At 45.2% G+C, this 21,723-nt stretch overlaps 1 protein-coding gene and 1 long non-coding RNA gene across 8 annotated transcripts in view; one reads left to right on the plus strand and one right to left on the minus strand.

Annotated features, from left to right (window-relative positions):
• Nucleotides 1–9,086, plus strand: part of LOC125758695 (uncharacterized) — a 118,313-nt gene extending 109,227 nt beyond the window's left edge. Inside the window, exons 1-2 of one of the 2 annotated variants that reach the window (XR_007416324.1) lie at nt 3,858–4,054; nt 6,705–9,086. This is a non-coding gene — a long non-coding RNA (uncharacterized LOC125758695). Of the gene's footprint in view, nt 1–3,857; nt 4,055–6,704 lie in introns of those variants that run through there. The other variant, XR_007416323.1, reaches the window with a different exon arrangement.
• The window catches only part of LOC119393260 (homeobox protein engrailed-1-B), a 161,678-nt gene extending 140,505 nt beyond the window's left edge, over nt 1–21,173 (minus strand). For all 6 annotated transcript variants that reach the window (XR_007416322.1, XM_049416176.1, XM_049416175.1 and 3 more), the window contains exon 1: nt 20,732–21,173. Coding sequence is in view for 5 of the 6 variants with exons in the window: in XM_049416176.1 (XP_049272133.1) it covers nt 20,732–21,140 (409 nt within the window). In the remaining variant the exon portion in view is untranslated. The remainder of the gene's footprint in view (nt 1–20,731) is intronic.
• Nucleotides 21,174–21,723: the final 550 nt, after the last annotated feature.

The raw sequence follows: 21,723 nt of genomic DNA on the forward strand, positions 1-21,723 counted from the left end.
AGGTTAAGTTGTGCTTAATGTTCAGCGGCTGTACCTTGCATGTGGGATATATTATGGGTAAAGGGCTTGAAAGAGAACGGCATAATCATGCTGTGCATCCAGAGCTTTTTACGAAGGGCATCAAGGGCTTTATCTGCGGTTCCTCTCTCAATTATGGAGAGCAAGAGAACGTCGTGATGCTTTGCACTTCAACGGAGCCGCGCATGTTTTCCGTCTTGCGACGACCAGCCGAAAAATTCCGGTATTCTAAGCAACGCCGCTGAACAAGGGGTAGAAATGAGAGCGTTCGCTTTCGTCCTGCATGGCACGCATGGCTGATCCCACGCGTGGTTCCCTCTCCGCACGCAGCCGACATTTGCATGCAGTATATAGATGCGGCCAGGAACGGAACGTTATCAAAAGAGCAGGGTGTGAGCGCGAGCTTGTGTTTTTGGCATGGTTCAGTCTGCGGTACAAAGTGATATGTCCACCGTGCACGACGTAACTGTCTTGAGTTCTCGAGAGTCATCGCAATGTCGAAACGTCTTCAGTAGCGCAAGAAGTACGATGTAGAAAAATAGTCATCCACATTTACAGCGATGCATCGCGTATGCTGATAGGAAGAAGGTGAGGCGTGCGACCAGGAGAGTCTATTGGCACCTGAACAGCTCGGAGTCACGTGACCTGAGTGGAGACGTCACGTGTGACGTCATCAAGTGCCTGAGCTCACTCCTTGCGAAATAGCGATGCTCCTAAAGTGTACCGCCCTGCGATGCCCCAAAATAAGATATTGCTCAGTATATCCTGCGGCTCATACAGCTACATACATGTGCAATCAGTGCGCCCGCAATGGCGCCCATATACTTCCGGGAGAGGCTTGCGTAAAAGTCGCAGTTGATGGCTGGCGAAAGAAGGGCGTTATTCGTCCGTTTGCGTCGCACGCATTTAATTAATTCTTTTTATACGGCGTGTAAAACGGGATACAGCGGCAAGTGAAGTGGCATCTGAGCTGCCACTGCAGCGAGTAGTATAATTTCAAGTGCATATCTCGTCTCTGCATCGGTGTGCCTGTGTTCCAGCTAAAACGAGCAGACTCCCCGAGAACAGGAACTGTTGACAACGCCAGCCTTCGTGCGGAGCGGACAAGTGGCGGCGGTTTATTCCCCCCCCCCTCCTTCGGTCGTAAACAGGCCGTTAGCGCGGCTTGTCGCGGGACGTGACCACTAAACGGCTCGGACACTTCCCAGGAGGCGAGATTAGCCGATTGGCGCCCCTGTCCTGCGTGCTTCCGCTGTTTTTGCTGCTTCTGCTCGACTGCCCGGGATTTCGGAGGAAAATAGGAGGGAGGCTGTGTATCCCGCCGCGTTAACCACAAGTGGCCGCTAAAACGGCGCCGCAGCCGTTGTGTGTGCGTGCCTCCCGCTAGCAGTCAATCCGCGAACGGTCGGAAGGCACGCGGGACACAAAAAGGGAAGTCAAGCGCCGCCGACTGCGCCGCGGTGGGGACCGCGGAGCGACAACATCGTCTTAAAGGGGGTGTACACACCGAGAGGTGGTCTAGCTCTCACGCCCCCCCCCCCCCCCCTCGCGAACTAGGGTGCCCCTGTGTCGTTTCTGTGGGGGCGCCCATATATCTGGCATCCCACAGCTCCCCACCACCCCCTCTGGTCGCACCGCCAGTAGGGGGTGTCCGGAAAACTGGGCTCCGGGAGAAGGCGGCGTGTAATCGCTGTCGCGCAGCGTGTGTTGTTCGGACCCACCAGACTCGCGGGTGCCAGCCATTGCGCATGAACAAAGCGGGGCCATATCGCGCGCGCAGCCGTTATTAATTCGCCGCAGGGGAGCGATGAACCGATGATCGTGAGAAGCCGAGACCCATGCATGCGCGTTGGCCGGGGCGCAAGTGAAAATTTGCACCGGGAGGGGTCGCGTGTTAACGGGAGGAGGTGCGACACCGAGAGATAGAAGAAGCCGTGGGCTACAACGGACATCGCGATAAGCCACGTCCGGAACTGAGTCTAAGGTATTTTCCCCCTGGCAGGGTCTTCATGGCGTAAAGTCAGGCGGTGTCAATTAAACGATTAATAGTGTGTGAGATGAGCACAGAAATCTCCCGGTCGCGTGTCGTGGGTGTAGGGTGTGCAGCACATATTGCAAATGGAGGCGATGTCGCGTGTATAAGTTTCCACAAACCCTAGCTGGTCGGTTACAATGCGGTGTATACTGTATGGGCGTCGGCAGGATTTTGTCTTGGGGGTGCGAACCCGTGTTGCATCGCGTTGGGAGAGGGGGAGCGCTGGTGCGGCTTGGGAATGGCGGGGGCCAGTGCCCATACTGCCCCCCCCCCCCCCCCCACCGCCGACGCCCATGGTGAAAAAAAAAAGGAACGTGACGCTCGTTTCATATTGCGAGTTGTGAGGCTGTGTCCCAGCGAGCTTTTATTGAGGCAGAACCATGGTTCCAACTTGTCCCGTGTTTCCTTCATGTTACTGCGAAGCTGTATATGCCGTGACGATACGGATGTCCGTAGGCAGAAAAATCTTAGCGCAGAATATGTGATGCAGACATTGGACAAGCCCCACTGTGCCCATCGCTGCTCCACTAAAAATAAAGTTGTGCCGTATGTGCCAAAACCGTATGTGCCACAGAATTTGGGCAAACCCCACTACTCACCACTGGTCCACCCCGTATGAAAATGGTGATGTCCGGGAAATGTCCTTTCTGTTTCCCATTGACGTCCTACATGACCTTTATGGTTCCTCTTCCTTTTTGTGACCTGCAGGACGCTACTTTATGTTTACGAAACCCTTCCTCGGCCTATCGAAGGATTCCTTCTTGTCTCCTGTAGGATGTGTCCTTTATGTTTACGGCAGGATGTTACCTGGCAGCGAACTATATGTTACCGGCAGGAGCACCCGAGCTCATAAGTGGGTAACATGTGGTAGTACAAACACATTTTTTGTCAGTGCCGTAGCCAGAGGGGGGTTTGTGGGTGCCGAAGCCCACCCCCAAAATTTTTGCATTATAACACACACACACATAAATATATATATATATTTTTTTGGGGGGGGGCTAGCCCCCCCCCCCGAAATTTTGATGGTTTTGATGATTTCGGGGGTATATATAATAAACACCCCCTCCATCAAAATTTCGGGGGGGGCGGCCTAGGCCCCCCCGAAAAAAGTCCTGGCTGTGGAAAAAACTAATATATATATATATATATATATATATATATATATATATATATATATATATATATATATATATCAGGCCCGTAGCCAGGAATTTTTTTCGCGGGGGGGGGGGCACTTGATGAAAACCTTGACGTTTTCAGAAAGACACCTACTTCACCAAAATTTCGGGAGGGGCGGGGGCCTGGGCCCCACGGGCCCCACCCCCCTGGCTATGGACCTGATTATATATATATATATATATATATATATATATATATATATATATATATATATATATATATATATATATATATATATATTTTTTTTTTTTTTTTTTGTCGTCGCACTGGATAAAAGTTGCATTTGATACTTTTTTAGTTTGACATAAGCGCAATCATTGCATAACAATCTCGCGTGTAGACATCTGCACTAATTGTATAACATTAATTCACGACACACGAACGTTTTGTGGCGATTAATAGCATCGTTGTTCATGTGTTCAAAATTTTTTCAAATTTCGCGCGCTTAGATTTCGATTTTTTTTTCTGAGGTCAAGACATTGTACGCCTCAACTATTTATGTACATTATATTTACCTAATTTTTTTTTTAATATTTGAAAGCGTAAATTCAGGTTTTTAGTTAGAAAGCGCGATGCGCAAATGCGGTATACGTCTGCGGGGCTGATACCACGTGATATCACTTTTTCTTGTTTTGCGGTTGCTGCACGTCGCACGCCGCGTCGCGAAGGGCCGAGCAGGCCGAGTTTGAGTGAATTTTTCCCTTGTTTGAAGTGTGCTTGCGCCTTGTGCTCGTCCTGTGTGTTCTACCGGTGCTGCTTATTTCGAGGATGCGCTATACTCAAGCGAAGACCGGCTGCTTCATATCGTGGAGCACTCACCAGGTATGTACATACCACGTTGCTGCTGTCAGCGCTTGGTTAACACCGGTTAACACCGAGAGCGCGATAATAACGCCGTTAACCAAGTTTTTCTTAACCAGTATACGATAAATGAGCTTTTATTAACGTAGCGAGCTTGTTTGTGTCTATAATTTCACCAGGATCAAGGCACGTTTGTGTGATTTTAAGCGCGGGCGAGCTTTTTCTTTTGTTTGACGCGTAAACTAGAGTGCGCATGCGCGGCTGTGATTCGGCGGGGGATTGGAACAGAGTTGTGGCGGTGCCCTCCTCTGTCGGCAGTGGTGTTGGAGGGTGGCCCCGCTCGCGGTAAACTACTATTTTGGCTTAATAGATGGGCGAAGACGGCGTTTGTTAGCTGTAAGCGTCGATCGTGCCTAAGGCGTGTATGCTTGGACCTGTTAGTAATTCATGCTCACTTTTTTAGCGCACTGAACTCTTCTACGGCAGTTCCATATGCTGCGCGTACTCTTTTCAATAGCTACAGGATCGTTATAATAGCAATGTTTTGACTACTATCAGAGAGATGTGTTTTCCTCCTTGCGGGTGGTCAAACGTGTGCATGTGTATGCATCCGCGCTGGCACGTATCTTTAAACTGCCGTGATACTCGGGTTGATGCGTGTCCGTGATATTGAAATAGCATGTTGCTTCGTCTTAGGTACGGCTCGCGAAGCTTGAACTTACGCTTAGGTGTTCATACAGCCTGTTTCGTCAAATTCGGCCGATGTTTTCACCCGCAACATAAGTTGCCTGATGCGGCCGGCACCCGTGCGTGTTAAGCCGTACGTTAAACTTGAACTGTACTCCAGCGAATCCTTCATGTCTATTTGGGGCAGAATTGTCGCACCTAAACAGTGCAAGCGCTAATTCGAGCATCAGTCCACGCGTTCGAGCACAACTTTTTTATTCTGTTTATTTCTGTCGTGTTTGTCTTTTGTTATTTTGTTCTGGTTATTAAGAATTGTATACACCTCGCCCCACCTTGGCGTTAAAACTTCGCTAAACACTTACTTGTACGGGTACGTACATTATAAACAGCTTGTACCACCACCTCCAGTGACATTTTCTGGTAGATGAAAAGCTTAACGGTCTATCGGATAAAGTAAATTCTCTAGGGATGCGCTACAGACGTTAAAAAGGATCCGTGGTATGTGCAACATATGAACATCTTATTTATTGCTCATAACTCGCAATAATGTTATACATACTTCACAGCATGCATGCATAAGTCATGCATGTGTTGCTGTTCAAATGTAAAATTAGACAATGTATTGTATCTGAGAACACAACAAATCTAGACTGTGTTTTTTCACGCTGTTGGCATTGAAACAATTATACAACTTCAGAAATAAGGTTCATCGAATGTTTATTGTGTATTTGCTAAATTGTGGTTAATAGCTTCCAGGATTCTGGTTGCCAGAGATTGTTGCAGAAGCCTGCATGCTTTATTGGGATGGCATGTGGCTCAAGATTGGTGCCTTGTAAGTCTTAGCATGTCCACCTTTTTCTCCACATGGCCATTAGACAGCCTGTGATGCATTAGTGAGGAGTATTGCTTTTTTTAGCCAACCAGAATCATTGAACCTAATGACCGCAATTTAGCAGCACACAATAGTAGAGTGAAACCAATTTCTGACATTATATAATCATCCCAATGTGAGCAGCCTGAAGAAAGCTACGTTAGTTGTGTTTGCAAGCAGACATAATTTAATTTTACATGTTACGTGCAATGGATACATGATGAATGTGCATAATGTCATGTATGTGCAGTGCTATTGTGCTTTTGTGCAATAAATAAAATATTCATATGGTGCATATTGCATTGCATTCCCTTTAAGGAACACAGCGTATAAGTATCATAATAAAGCTACAGGAATACAAATGTGCCTGTGTGAATGCATACTCACACATAGGTTTGGCTAGCTGCAAGAACAGAATTTACCGATAGCAGCCAATGATATTACTCACGCACAGAACTTTCAATTACACGTGGTTGACACATACAGCAAACAGGGGGCATATTTTCCTAAGAGCTGTAACGTTGCGTTAGTACGTGAGCAAGCTAAAATGGTAAGGTTAGATCCTCGACATCAAAAGCATAAAAAGTTCTTCCACAACACGCATTTTATTGCATTTATTTCGGAGCATTCCCTTTATGTATATCTCACCTGAGTGGAGTCAGGTGCCACTGAATATGGTGGCCGTGCACTGCATCTATACCCACACAGAACTAAGAACACAATTCCAGCATGATGGGAACATACTGTACGTTAAGCTCTTGTGAAACATTTCGTGACTACTCCTTCTGTATTTTAGGCTTCAGGGTATGAATGTACTGTAGAGAAAGCACACCCTAGCGTACCCTGCGTTATGCAGGAGCAATATTCAAGCATATTTCTTACACATCTGCGATGAGGAAATTCCATATTCTTTCATAAGGTTGCGACTGTGTTCACCAAGAATGCATCAAACAAGTTTTTCTTGTAACTTCTCTAGTTTCTGTACGTCCTGCTTGTTTTAAACTTATCTAAAACATATTGTTCCAGATCAGTTAAAAAAGAACGTGTGAGGAATTCAGCTTTGCTAACAGACACTAGTGTCACTAAATTGTTATTTTGTTGTTTCCATTGCAGCATATACGTGCTCCTTGTGCAAAGTGAGTGTGAAAGAAATCCGGACAAGCCTGTCATCAATGGTGGCTCATGGACAAGTTCGTTGCTGATGTACAGCAGCTGCGCATGGCTTCTGTTTCCTGTACAAGGGGAACTGCACTGAGAACAGCGGAGTGGGCACTTCAACCACCTGTTTGCTGTATTCAAGTAGCTCACATGTAGAGGGTGTTCAAAATTAAGCTGTTTGTTTTTCTTATAAAAAAGTCCGCACTGTAAGTCACGTCAAAGCCACCTTTGCAGATAAGTTATTATCCAGGGGGACACAAAGTGGGACAATAATTATCGCTGTCAGCCGTGCAATTAACTGAGAATTAATAATGAACTTTTTTAGTGACTGCAGCAAGCGGGCATGTATGTATTAAGAAGTTTGAGCCAGCTGCATTTCTACACGATTCCACTTCAAAGAATTCTTCTAGCATGTCTGAGCTCAGATATCCTGCTGCAAAGTTTAGTTCTGGCTTGCATCATTGCACATGCAGGACTTTGAGCACTGGCACAAAGCTCCTCCCTGATGTGCCAGGTTTAATGTTACAGCGGGTCGAAGGCATAGGCAAACATGATAACGGTTACCCTTCTCCTGCGGGCTGGTGATAGCAAGCAGTGACTGCTCGTCACACCAGGGAGTAATATTTTGCTGATCCTCACCGCCTTGCATCATGCAAACCACAATTAAACTTTGCAGCGGGATATCTCGCAGCACAGACATGCTAGAAGAATTCTTCCAAGTGGAACTGTGTAGAAACACGACTGCCTCCAACTTTTCAATACAAAGATGCCCGCTTGCTGTAGTCACTAAAAATTTCATTATTTAATCTTAGTTAATTGGGCGGCTGACAGCAGTAATGTCTTACTTTGTGTCCCCATGGACACATAACTTACTTGCAAAGTTGGTTTTCATGTTTTTCCCAGGGCTGAATTTTAATGCAACCATAAAGCACAATCCTGAATGTGTCAATGTTGCTTCCTTAGCTTTGTATTTTGTCTTTTCAAAATCTATTGAGTGAGCGGCTCTCTCGACTCGTGTGTCATGTTTTAATTCATATCTTATGTGCAGTTATCATTTTTAAAAGTGAACTTTCAATTTTGTGATAAGGCAGTAGTGCATCAATTCACTATTTTATTTTCACCTTAATATTCACCGTACATTTTGTAATGTTTTTTTTTTCATCAGGGTCATTTTTTATTTTATTTATACAAGTACCTGCAGCGCCACGAGGGCATTATTGCAGGGGGAACTGCATAAATGCTTTTCTAATCATGCATATTCCATTGTCTTCCGGAAATTCATTTCCTAAGTGCAATCATGTGATGTCCTGCTATGATGCCTAATCATATTTAACTTTGTTAATGATAACTTACAGAAGCCATTCTGAAATATTGAAATGTAAGTCTCAGCATTAGGAGATGAATGGTGGCGACATTTTTTAAACTACACTGTTTTGTCTGCTTGCTTTAGTTGTGTGAAGTATAGTAATAATAAGTGTTTGGATTTAACCACAATATGATTATGAGGGACGTCGTAGCGGAGAGCTCCTGAAATTTCGACCTCCTGGGTTCTATAAGGTGCACCTAAATCTAAGTAGATGGGCCTCAAGCATTTCTTCCTCGATCGAAAATGTGGCCACCGCGGCCGGTATTTATTCGCGTGACCTTCGGTTCAGCAGTCAAGGGTGACTTACAGTGTACTACTTTTGTGTGGGCTATAGTTTGCTTTAAATTATGCATGCTAAGTATGGCATTTTGGTGCCAACCACACATCTCTGGTAGTGCACTGATGTTGTGTTTGCCACATTCCTAATTTATTGCAGTATTTAATTTTAGTATGCATTTATTGTGAGCAGCTCTGGGTAGCACACTGACGTTTGTCACATTCCTCATTTATTGCAGTATTTTTTATTTGTGTATTTATTCTGAGTTTGTTGTAAAGTTATGATTGTTCCACTTCTTCCACTCTAGAAGGTTGCATACATTTGTAATTAACCCATGAAGCCCAACAAGTCACTCTGATACACTTAGGTGTGCAAAGCTTATCTAAGAAGCCCATAGTGTTTATAATGCCTTGGAAAGTGCCTCTTGGTCATAAATTGCTGTCAGGATGAGTTTCTTAAAACATTTGTTTTTGCGTTTTTCAGAAATGAATGTACTCTTCATTACCAAAAAAGATGCAGAACAAGTTAAACCTTTTAAAATGTTAATGATGTGTTGAGGCGTTATGGGGTTAAGCCTGATCTGTTAATCTTATTTTTCTTCAACCGCCGGCATATGTACGTTGCCAGTTTGAATATTGTCTATGAAGTGCTGTAAACTGTACAGTGTAAATGATAATAAATGAGTAATATTGCAGAGTTTTGTATGCGTGTACATCCAAATTATAGCAGCCGTAATATGCTGCATCATACAGGCAATGCAATGGCCTAATTTCTGGTCTGCGTAAAAGGTGGCTACTTATAGGACACATACAGGACGGACACTTTGAGGAGACAGAAAGTCAGCGGCCAAATCGCGACATCTGGGAGACATAAAGGACGGTTACATATCGGATACATACAGGACGGTCACAGATGGGACACATACAGGACGGACACTTGGAGGACACAGAAAGTAAGCGGCCAAATCGCGACATCTGGGAGACATACAGGTTGTGTCCTCATGCTGCCTCGGGGAACCATACAGTACACTTCCAGGACATCACCATTTTCATAAGGGACTAAAAATGAAGAAGGGGATGCACAGACAGCAAACAGTCCAAAGGGGAGCTTAAAACTGATAAACCCAGTGATATAAGCCGCCATTTTCAGCTTCGCTGGTCAACTATCTGCACAGGGTGTAAGGGCGGTGATTTTTACTTTTTTTTTTTTCGGCATTGCAAAGCATGCGCATCTTTCGGTTGCAGCTTTCGGTGTATGCTTATCATTTTACAGCAGTGTCGCTGCAGCGTTTCTAAACAATTGTTCTTGTTGTGCCCTTGCTTTCGCGCAAGAAAACGGAACTTATGCAAGGAACCTATATTATACAGTGTTATGAATGCGCAGATAGCCTTTTCTCGTATCGGCAATGAAGCATGGTCGACGTGTCCATATAAAAAACGATTCGCTCCGTCCTATGGCTGGTGTTAAAAACATCCAGCAACTTCTCGGCATGTTCCAATAGTCAAAGCAATAATCGTTCCGACGCGCATACATACAGATGGGACAATTCTGACGCGCATGCATGTCCGATATTCAACACGCAACGTATTGAAAACTTGGTTTTTGCGATTGCTGGAACCAGAAAGCAATATATCGGAAACTTATTGGATCCGGTGAGGGGCAAAACCAGTGTTCTGCGTATAACGCGGCACAATGCTGTGCGTATACATCTGCAGCTGATATCGCCTCAACTTCACTGCATCCGCATGGGAAAACCACATACGAAATCGACGGACTGCTCGGTTCATTTTAGTGACGCAAGTTTTCGTTAAACCAGAAGAAAAAAAGAAAACATTTGCTTTTATGCTGTTTTACCTGCTTCGGGAGGCATATTAATTTTGATATTCACGCATATCCTTCTAGCAGGCTTTAGATTTATAACGACACGCTGAATGAATGGCATGTATACGTACCTGTGATATTCAGGTGGGCAACCGTTGAATCTGGAATACATTAAGTCGAAGTATTTTTGCGCGCAGCATATTTCTTCAAGCTTGCGTGGTCGAACCATTCAAGCACGAAATAGGAGAGTCGAAAACGTGGCCCGATTTATATATGTGTACGCGTTCTGGTGCACGACATAAAGGAAGAAAAATATGGGCAAGAAAGATAAAAACGCGCAAGTGGACTGGACGACTCGGCGCGCTCGGTGAGCGTGCTCTGCTTGCATTGGCATCAACCAGAGTAAAGAAAATTGTTATGAGATTCGGATCGAATCTGTCAGTCCCCGCTATAGCATACAGTAGGATATACCACGCGCGCTGCTTTTCTTTTTTTTTGTTAAGTGTAAAACTTATATCAGTACCACGTTTTCTTCCTTTGTGATGAGTCCCAATATATTTACAGTTCCGAGCTTACACGTATAGTTTATAGAGAAGATTTAGCTCACAACACATGCTGACGTGTATATGATTTAGCTCACAACACATGCTGACGCTTGGTTAGTTGGATGTTAAGAAATAGCACCAAAGTGCAATAGACACTTGTGCAATGATTTTTGCTTTAAAATACATACATACATACATACATACATACATACATACATACATACATACATACATACATACATACATACATACATACATACATACATACATACACACATACATACATACATACATACATACATACGCCTCCTCTTTCTTCTTTGTTTTTGATCACTGTGCATTTCCTTAAAGGGGTACTGACACAAAAATTTTGGCCTCGCGTTTTTTTGCTGCAATGTGTTGCTGGGGGCCTGTTAGTCGTAACACGGCACATCGTTTGCTGCAGCGCGCGACAGATAATTAATTACAGGCTCCTCATTACCGACCAGTGTCAGTTTCGGTTTCAAAAACGACAAGACTCCGGGTGCAACTATCACCACCTAGCGGCTGCAGCGCTCGATCACGTCAGCATACAGAAGTGTGACGCACTTCCGCGCTGTTCGCGTCCTCTCCTCGCATTCGCACGCTTGCCGCACGTGCTGCGCGATGTCGTCGCCATCATCGTCCTCGTTGTCGTCGTCCTCCTCATCGTCGTCTGTTGGCGACGATTTCCTTGAGACACCAACTGCGCAGCGGCGAGCGCGTCAAAACAAAAATGGCGGCTACGACGTCATCACAACTTGTTGTACCGGCTACAACGGTTACGTAGGGGAAGTAGGGGGGTCACCTCGGGTCACCTCCGAGGGTGTCAATGCAATAGGTGCGGCCTATAATGCTGGATCGCGCACGCGAACTTCAATATTCATATAAAATACCTTCCAAGCTTTATTCGCTGTCGATATTTCGCAGATGGTACACGCACGTACACGGAAATCGATCCAGCAGGCTATCTCGGCCGCGAAATTTTGTGTCAGTACCCCTTTAACACAACAAATGCCATGGAACTCCGCCAGGTTTTTCTTGCTACAATGGCCTATATTATACACGATAACAATTTATAAGTGCTTATACCATCGCAGTTTTCGGGCTGCGATAAATCCATTAATGTGAAGTGATCAGGAAGAACGTCCAAAATAAGAAGATTGTGTGTTGAATCGTATAACTAAAGGGAACGGGAAAACAATCAAGGAACAGTGTATCAAAGAATATGAATTTTCCTGACAAAAACAAAGACAATGAAATTTGTCCCCTGCACATGTGCACCTATGCCATCGCGTCAATTGCGTAACGCTTGCACATGTGTCTAAAACTGCGTGTTTCAGACGTTCAATGGCCGCCGAGCAGCATGAACTGTCCACTAAATTTATTGCAACTTTGTAGGTGTAAAATTTGTATTCGCATGTCACATGGCTAACACCTTCATATTTAATGGGTAAGAGGAAATCGCAATAAAAATAAATGGAAATTTCTTGTTCGCCGCCTTTTAATTGCAAGTAAAAATTATGGTAGGTGCAACAGACGTCGAGAAAATTGTAATAAGTACATTTCTTTTTTACTTCAGCTGCCTAATTCTCGTATGAGATGTCTCTATATGCAGCTAAGGTGGCCACAACCAGTGCAAATGTTTTAACGATACCTTTACTCATCGTAAACGTTGTCAAGCTCGATATTAAGTGTAATAAATGTTTCCTACAGCCGTAAAGATAAGGGTGTTATTCATGGGACAATGGAACACACTTAAGGGTGTAAAAATTTTTTAGAGTTATGAGTGCAAGGGGCAAGCGAGCAAACTGTTGCTGTAATCTAGTAACCATGCTGCTACAAGGAAACATGACTCTTCGCAGACCCACAAAGCTGTGTAATCGCCCACGCTGCGTTCGCAGTCAACTGCATTGCAGCTCTTAGGTTGCAATAAAAAAAAATAATATCGACAACAGAAGACTATTGATCGCATAAATCAACGTTGTGTAACGATTGGCCAGGCGCGAATGCCATCGGTTCGTCTGCATAACTAGCCTGTTTCGTCGCCCCCTGTTGAGTTGCTTCCTTTTAACGAGTGCGTTTTCTCTCCGTCGCGGAGAAAAGAAACGCTCGACCACAGTTTCAGCATGCTGGCGGGGGCGACTGACATGTCTTGCACAGTCGCGTGCAGTTGTCCGAAAAATACTGTCGAAACAGCTTTGCGCGACATTAGGTGCGCTTGCCGCTGTCACGGTTTTTGAAAGCACTGCTTCTAAGTTATGCTAAAGGGAAGACATGTATTGCCTCGTGATTTCACACTTTGCTTTACGGCAGTATACACGATTTACAGACAGAGAGAAAAAAAAGTATAACCAACGTAGGGCGCATATATATATATATATATATATATATATATATATATATATATATATATATATATATATATATATATATATATATATATATATATATATATATATATATATATATATAGACCTCCGCTACCCCCGGCCTGTTCCTTCTCACATTCTTCGGCTTGCTTATTATATAACCAGTCTAACCATAACCACAACTGTTGCATATATGCAGACTGTAGATCACAAGGAAGACATCTGCTTGCCTATAAAGCATACAAATTATGCATACAAAGTACAACACCGTCGGATAATTGCCGTGATCAGGAGCACAATTTCACATATATATGATATACAGCGAGTGCATGAATACTTCATTTACTACGTATACGATAAGACATTCGGTGGTAAATTGCAGCAATTAGTTCGTGCATACGGTGAATAAATCTGCGTTGAAGCTTTAATATAAAAATGTATACTGGCATCAATCACGCCGTGCGTTAATTATTAGGTTACAGCTGTTCTCTTCGTAATGGGCGATCTGTTTCTTCGCCTTTTTTAGCGAATATATCTATATAGAATGAAATCACAAACTTACTTATGTAGCACCCTGCGCGACATATATACTGAAACGGGGTATACGTCGCCGTGCAAGATTTGGGACCATGCAGAATTGCCACTTTCGACGTTATATGCACAGTGGTCGGCCATTAAAATCATGTATACATTTTCAATATCGCAGTTTATTTCCTCCCTGAATGTATTATTTTTGATTTCATGCTATCGATACACGCACATATAATGTACGCGTATAGTAGACGTGTATTTATATCAGTAATGTGTTAATTGTCCCATCTGTGATCAAGTTAATGAGATGGATCCTTCATGTATACGAAATACCTTGTGTGGACACATCCGATCGAGAACACATTGCATGGTCTTCAAAACAGGCTAGCGCGAAAATCGACAAGGACTAAGAAGGAACACTGAAGTACAGGACAGCGCCTGTCCTGTACTTCAGTGTTCCTTCTTAGTCCTTGTCGATTTTCGCGCTAGCCTGTTTTGAAGATTATGAACCAACTAGCCCAACAACGTATACTCTTAAGCTACATTGCATGGTGCCCGCAGTGACGGTATATATACACATGCATGCGACGTATGTTCGTGTTTGTATAGTGTTTTTCTTATTGTAAGTCTAAAATCACATGAGGTTTGCATGGTTTGACATTATAATTAACTATTTACCGCAGGATGTCCTCGTTCTTTCTCATCTAAATTGAAGCATGTGTTGTTATATCTATGCCAAATTTGTTTGAACATTCTAGATAAATTTACTGCTTCTTATCAGTTGCAAAATGGATGCTCATGCATGCGATGCATATATAGAAATACGATTCATTTTCTATGTTGGCTCGCGAGAAATATGAAAGTCGGATATCAAAGCTGCAGCTCCATGCTGCACACAAGCTTTAATTGAATGCTAAAGCTTCCTCGGCCCTTTTTCACCGACTTATTTATCCGTGATTTCCGACGGAATGCTTACTGGAGCTTCATTTATAGGAAGAAGCACTAACTTTCGCACTAGATTGTCATTCAGACTCATATGCATGCTTGTGAATGCCCAGTTTGTCACTTCAACCATGCAATTACAATGGAACGTCAATTGCCCGTTGCCTATATATTGTTTATAGAGAGCGTCTATGAACATACATACTTATAGACTCTTCATTATTTTTAACTTTATTCCTTTCATTCTACTCCCAACTTACACGACATACTTGCGCAACATTTGCGGCCATTTTCCTGCTTTAAATGTCTGCAAATCAGATGCAATACGAAGTCCGATAAGGAGATAAAGTAATCATGGATAACATTTTTGTTCCAGATATGCGCATGCGTGCACGCAAGCACGGCATTTCTTGCATGCACCCTATATATATGTATACACGCAATCCTTTTCACCAAAATGAATGAGCTCTGCAAACAATGGGCTACCGCGAAGAGTACTTAATTGCACGTTGCGATCACCGAGTAGCAATAATCACTGCATTGGTGCTTGTATGTATACATACGTCAATGCGTGCGAGCACATTGTCGTGCGAAGTGCATCCGGCGCGGCAAATGCACACAACTGCCGAACGCACGCACAACGGCTGTTCGCATAGAAAACGGCTTCGTTTCTATATGCATTAAATACGCGCCTATAAAAATCAAGCAAAAGGGGGAATTACAGCCGCTTTTAAAGCTGGCACGCAACGCATCTGCGCGGCGCGAGTGTTTGCTGTAGGCGAATCCACTCAATCGATTCATAACCTGCGCTCGGCCGCGTGTGTGAACTCACACGGCAGTCATCAAATACGCGCCCGACGAGTCTGTTTGCATTTCCCCGTCGCCTCTGCACGTCAGCTCTGGCAGGATGGATTTTAGGCGCGAGAGAAAACTCATTTGAGCGTGTGCAAATCAGGGGGCCGCTATATACACATCAGGCGAGCGCTGCAGTCCAATCAACGCGTTCACACGCACACACGTATCATCTCAGCGTATCCCACTGACTGACTACACACACACACACACACACACACACACACACACACACACACACACACACACCACACACACACACGCACACACAGACACACACACACACACACACACACACGCACGCACGCACGCACGCACGCGCACACACACACGCGCACACACACACACACACACACACACACACGGCCAGATTATATGTATACGTATTTGAGCATCGCTTTAGATAGCAGTTGTCGCGATTAGGATAAATGAGTTATGCCGAGAATATAACAATCCGCAACAAATCTCAACATGTGTATACCGTGCTATATATACATTGTTTTACCAACGAAGGGCGCGGGCGAGTTTCTTGTAATTGCACTCGCACAGCCGTGGAGCGAAGCACGAATGGATGCATGCATGCATTACATCGCTGTTTGCGGCACCATTACATTCTAGAACAAACGAAACGCGGCATACATCAGTGATTTGTGAAATGTAATGGCATTTTTCAAAGAAATCACAGTCTATTAGAAAAAAGCTATGTAAATGAAATTAAAAAGCACATAGACGTGTTACGAATTGTTTTCAGTACATGGATGGATATGCGTAATCCAAGTCTATAGTATAATGCGCACAAATATCCAGTTTGTTGTGGTTGTTTGGTGTTTTCCTGATTGACTTCACGTTTGCTTGTATATTTAACATTATAGTTGCACCGTGTGTGTGTTCTCTTTTTTTGCTGATATGATTTTTGCTCATATTTCTATTTTTTTTTCTAGGAGTGAAACATATCCGCAACCATATACATCCGCCAACATATCCATCGGGATCTACACCATGTTATACACTACACAGCGTATGTGCCACCTAATCATGCATGTCAGCGGATTGTTCCCGCGGTACTCAAACAGCGTATACATTTTCGTGGATACGTACATGCATCTATGTATGAACGTTCGTTCACGCAATTTTCCACATTCTTTCTTCAGCTCATGTGTCCAACGGCGGAAAGATATTGCGGGAGGGTAACGTGCCCGGTGTGCCACCCCCTGGCTACGCCTCCTCTGATACTGCGTATACATATATATGCAGCCTGAAACACGTTTCAAACAGATATGAGCCTGTTTCAAACAGCTATTTATTGCAAGACGGCATAGCTTTCATTATTTATGAAGTGTGCCACATATAAATCAGCGCAAGCGCACACATTGAAGAACACCAAAGAATTTGCATAGAAAGGATGCCCTTTTTAGGATTATATATATATATCATTGCGGAACCCGTACATTTCCACCAGTCACATACACAGCCATAAATGTTCGGCGTAGTACCTGCATGCGTGGTTTATGGTTGTTTAATGTGCGGATATATCCTCGCAAGTGCTCCAGCAGATCTTCATTCTCACATATGGTCAAATGCCCCGGTGTTACCAGGCGTTTCACAGTTGGCGCACCAATCGTTGAATACAAAGCGATGACGTTAATGGTATACATCCACTCAGAGGAGTCAGCTACTCGTATACGGGGGGGGGGGGGGAGGTCTTGCCCAGGTTCGCATGCTAGCAGCCCCAATTAGAGCCGCATTTTGTTTTGGAGATGTAATGCTGAATGAACTCTGCACAAACATTATAGCTTACAGCGCACTCTGACACATATATACGAAGAAGAGACACACGAAGACAAGCGCTGCACAAACTTTCATATTTTGATCACAACAGTGCCAGATTGAATTTGCGTATACGTGCAAAGCTAGCATGGGTCACACCGCTCCCCCCTTTTCGCTGGTCCGGCAAAATGTTAGGTTCATCAGAGGATGTATGAATCACTGTGTATATGAATAGAGTCATCGCGCAGATATATATATACAGTACATCTCCCATCTTTGCACGATTTAGTTAATCGGGTATGCATGCATATATAGGACATATGCTTTTATGGTCATTTCTCCTTTTCTGCACGCAACGTAATCGCGAATGCGGATTTATTTCCTCGTGAGGATAGACCACTTTATCGGAAAAAGATATCTGTTTAAAGCGCTCGCGTTGAAAGGACCATAGAGGTCGATTAAGCTCAGTTTCAGACTTCAGTTAAGTTTTACCAAGCAACGAAATATATGGGGTGGCAGGAGCGAGGGGCATCCTCCGTATAACGCTCTTTAGCAACGTTACAAAGGAATGTTACTTTACCTAAGGGAATAATCATCATTGTTATTTTTAGCCTAGATTTTGGCTGTCGTTACCAGAACACAGGAAAGATCACTTTTGTGTACAATGAAGTGTTCAAGCAACCAGTTAAGCTATAGCGATGCCTTTGTGAGCGCAATATAACTGTCACCCGCTGTATTGCATAACAGCGGCTGCCATGCGAATAATATACATGCCAGTCAGCGGGTTTAGTTCTTGTGTTTGAAGTTTAGTTTTCGCTTTTCAAATGGGAACTCACATGTACACAGTTCGCGATAAGTTTATTGCATGTGCAACGCCGCACAAAATGAATTCATAACATCATGTAATTGTAATTTTCATGAATTTTTGCACAATTCCGTACATTAACTTTTCGGGTGCTTTCTGTTGTGTTTATAAACAACATGCCTAACTCGCAGCTGCATTTGAGAAGCATCTTATAGGTCGTGAGTCTATATATATAATATCGCTTCGATATCTCGCGCAACTTTTTCTTTCTTAATTTTTACGTGGTGATATCACCGCTGTCTTTATGTCAATGCGTTGTTTTGAGTCAATGCATCCGGATGTGTTTTCGGACCATACCTTGCGTAATCATATTGCACCTATCTTTTCCCAAAACAATAATCGTTTTGCTTGCGTTTGCTTCCTTGAAAACTGTGCATGAGCTCAATATATACTTTCCTGCAGGAATGCGATGTCGCGCTGATAAAGCGCATGTCGTCCATGATCTGACTTAAACAACGAAAAGGCACACAGGGAAGGTAACGATTATTGTTTGGAGACAAGATGCGCCCCGAAGGTGCAAGCGTTTCTTACATATGTTGAATCACGGAAATTGAGCGCAATGACACAATGTGTTTGCTTATATAGTTACATGTTCTTTTCAGCTTGATTTAACGAAAGGTCTGTGTTGACTCTCGGACCTATGTTTGCATAATCCTCATTATGTGTAATAAACTGAAACATATGAATCAACATTGCACATCCGTATTCACTTTAGTGCACAACTAATCCGCTTCGACGAATACGTGTTCTTGATGTGCAATCTGTAACGCTTGCATATACCAAGTGGATAGCGGCAGACACGCTATAGATTACAGTATTGAGAATTTGGGCTTGTCGGTGTAGCATTATGAATGAAACAGCACGTGCACGCACGTAAACAACCAGGGCACAGAACGATTGTCAAGACTGTATATGTATTTGTAAGCCAATCTTCCAAGAAGCGGAAATAGTAACCAAGCATAACGACAAACATGTGCGCGAGATAATAGAAGCGGAGATGAATCAGAGGTTAGGTGATCAATGTGTTCGTTCGGCGACTATTATGTTATCTAATAAAGTTTGCAATTCTTGGGATTTTGTTTCCCAGCTGGTGGGAAGCGTGTATCTGCTTTTGAAATGCGCAATGAAGTGACGAACACCCTATGTGTGTGGAAAAAACGGCTCTAATTAATTGTCATGTTAGCGCTGTCGTGTGTTCCCGTTCTGAGTCCTGGTCGTTTGTTTACGCGCGCTGTTTGTTTCGTAAAGAGCGCTTTCCTGCAGTGGCTGAGGCGGCCACCCAAGCTCGATCTTCTCGGCAGCCCGTTTAAAGCCTGATTACCGTGGCAAACTGTCCTCGTGTGTAGGTGCGATAAGATAAGACGGGGAGCCCATGGCACTGTGGGAAATGCTGGCGAGAGTCGTCCCAACCAGACTCTTTCCCAAACTTGGTGGTCGACGCAGTGCACGTTTTTGTTGCGAAGCTCGGAGGGCAGGGACTTCTGCCGAGTCGGACTTCGTAGATGGAATGCCTTCGTCCGCAACGTTACGAAAAGTGCGTCTTTGGCAATTGTGTGCACGCCTCCGCGGAGTCACATTGGTGCACGCTTAACAAATGCCTCTGAAAGCTCCTTGCTGTATAAGTGCATCAGGTTGTTCATATACCCTTATCAACTGCTGATGTCCGGAGAGTGTCGTCACTGTGATAGAGCTGGTTTTCAATATTAAAACGCTTTAGATATGTCAACGACGGCGTCCTTTGCTGAGAAGTTGCGGGATTTCGAACTGCACTCCGTGGCTCCGCAAGCGTGGCATGCATATGACAGATCATATGAATTCATCGCTGATATTTATGTTCTATGACGCATATATAGTTTCGCACTTCGATTTCGACGTTCAACGCCGACCGCCTGGCGCGCAGAAATTGCCGACACAAAATGGCGCATGTAACAGAGAACAAATGCATACAACGGACATCTGTTTCGGGTTGTGTCCAATTTCACTGACTTCTGTCGATGTACAAGCTTTCGGAAAACCAGCTGCATATATGGTACCGTTGGAAGTGGGTCTACTTAACATTTCCCAACAGACATTGTGAGGACTTCCTCGGTGCTGTTTTGGTTTCGTTTAAATTTCGAGCGCCCATGTTCATAGTCCGCGTATATATAAATATATATGTGCACAATCCACCCTTATGGGGAAGCAAGGGCGGCACAGACCATATACCATCACCTCGCCAAGCTTCGGTTAAACCCTCGGCAGCTGATATGTTCTTTTTTAGCACCCCCCGCAGCTTCTAAACTAAATCATGCAAGCGCGACATATCACTGTCTTTTCTCGCGTTCACAGAAAAGTGCACTCCTGCACTGTCTGCACACCGCATACCTGAATTCTGCACTATTCCGTCCCTCGAATCGAGATGTGTTGCACACTACAAACGTGTACAGACGTGTTTCACTCCCATGATGGCACACAGGCGAAGAAATCGTAACCTCCGTCTGCTGAAGACGACGTGCAGCGAGTTTGATAGCTCACGAAGCTGACAAGCGTGTTTTCTCCGCCGTCAAGGAGTGTGCGTCCAGCACTCTGTTGTATAAGGAGCGATGACATGCGTTCCCCGTTCCCGCAGTGAAGAACATCTGCTCACCTGAAGACGGTCGGTCCGAGTATCGCGTGCAGTAGACCCATGCGGGCCAGAGCAGTCCCTGCTGGTTCGGTTGTGGAGGCGTCGTGGCGCGCTCACTGATGGGCTTAGTGCGGTCTTCCTTGCGAGGCTGCTGCGATTCCTTGGCGGTGACAACGGCGGCGGCGGTGGGAACACTGCGGCCGCCGGTCGGCCCAAACTCGGACGACAGGATCCGTTCGATGGAGAACTTGAGAGGTGGCGTTGATCCGGCCGCCGGTGCCGGTTGGGCGGCTGGTTGCTGATGCTGCTGTGGCGCCGATGCCCCGTCCGCAGTCACCTTGAGCCGTCGCTCGGAGGAAGCCGGCGAGCCCGGGCGGCCGGGGCTCGGCGCCCGCTGCTTCTCCAAGTCCAGCGCCATGGGCGCGCGCATCCAGACACGCCGCTGCACGTACAGCAGCCGCGCTCGGCCGCCACTGTGCCCAGCAAGCCGGCTACGCGTGCCGCGCCCGCCCCCGAGCCACGCCCACCACTCGGTGCCCCGCCTTCCGAGTGCACGTTGCTTTCTCCCTCTCTCCATCTTCCTTTTTTTTTTTCCGCTGGCATACCTGTTCGAGTGCGTCCTCTCTTCACCTCCCTTTTCCTCTGCGCAAATTGTTTCCCAAGCACGCCGCCGCTCCCGCTCTGAGGACGCTCTTTTTTTTTTTTTTTTCACGGCAGCACGGCGATGTTGGTGGCCCCGCCCACCGCGTCATAGGCCTCGCCCTTCTGAGTGGGTGGCCCCGCCCACTTGCGGGTGGGCTCGGCGGCGAGAGTGGCGCCCTCTCCGCCACGCCGTGATTCGCGGTTCCCCCCTCGAGGCGTCCCAGTGCGACTCGCTCCGGTCGCTGGGACGAGGGCCCCTGGCGGAGATAATAATAGAGACCTTGCGGATTGATCACGCCGTTGACACAGGCCCTCCGCTCGACATTCCTTGCTCACTTTGACGCTGCCACGAGGCATTGCGCGAAGGAGCG

Source organism: Rhipicephalus sanguineus, chromosome 5, assembly GCF_013339695.2.
Source record: "Rhipicephalus sanguineus isolate Rsan-2018 chromosome 5, BIME_Rsan_1.4, whole genome shotgun sequence".
Taxonomy (NCBI): domain Eukaryota; kingdom Metazoa; phylum Arthropoda; class Arachnida; order Ixodida; family Ixodidae; genus Rhipicephalus; species Rhipicephalus sanguineus.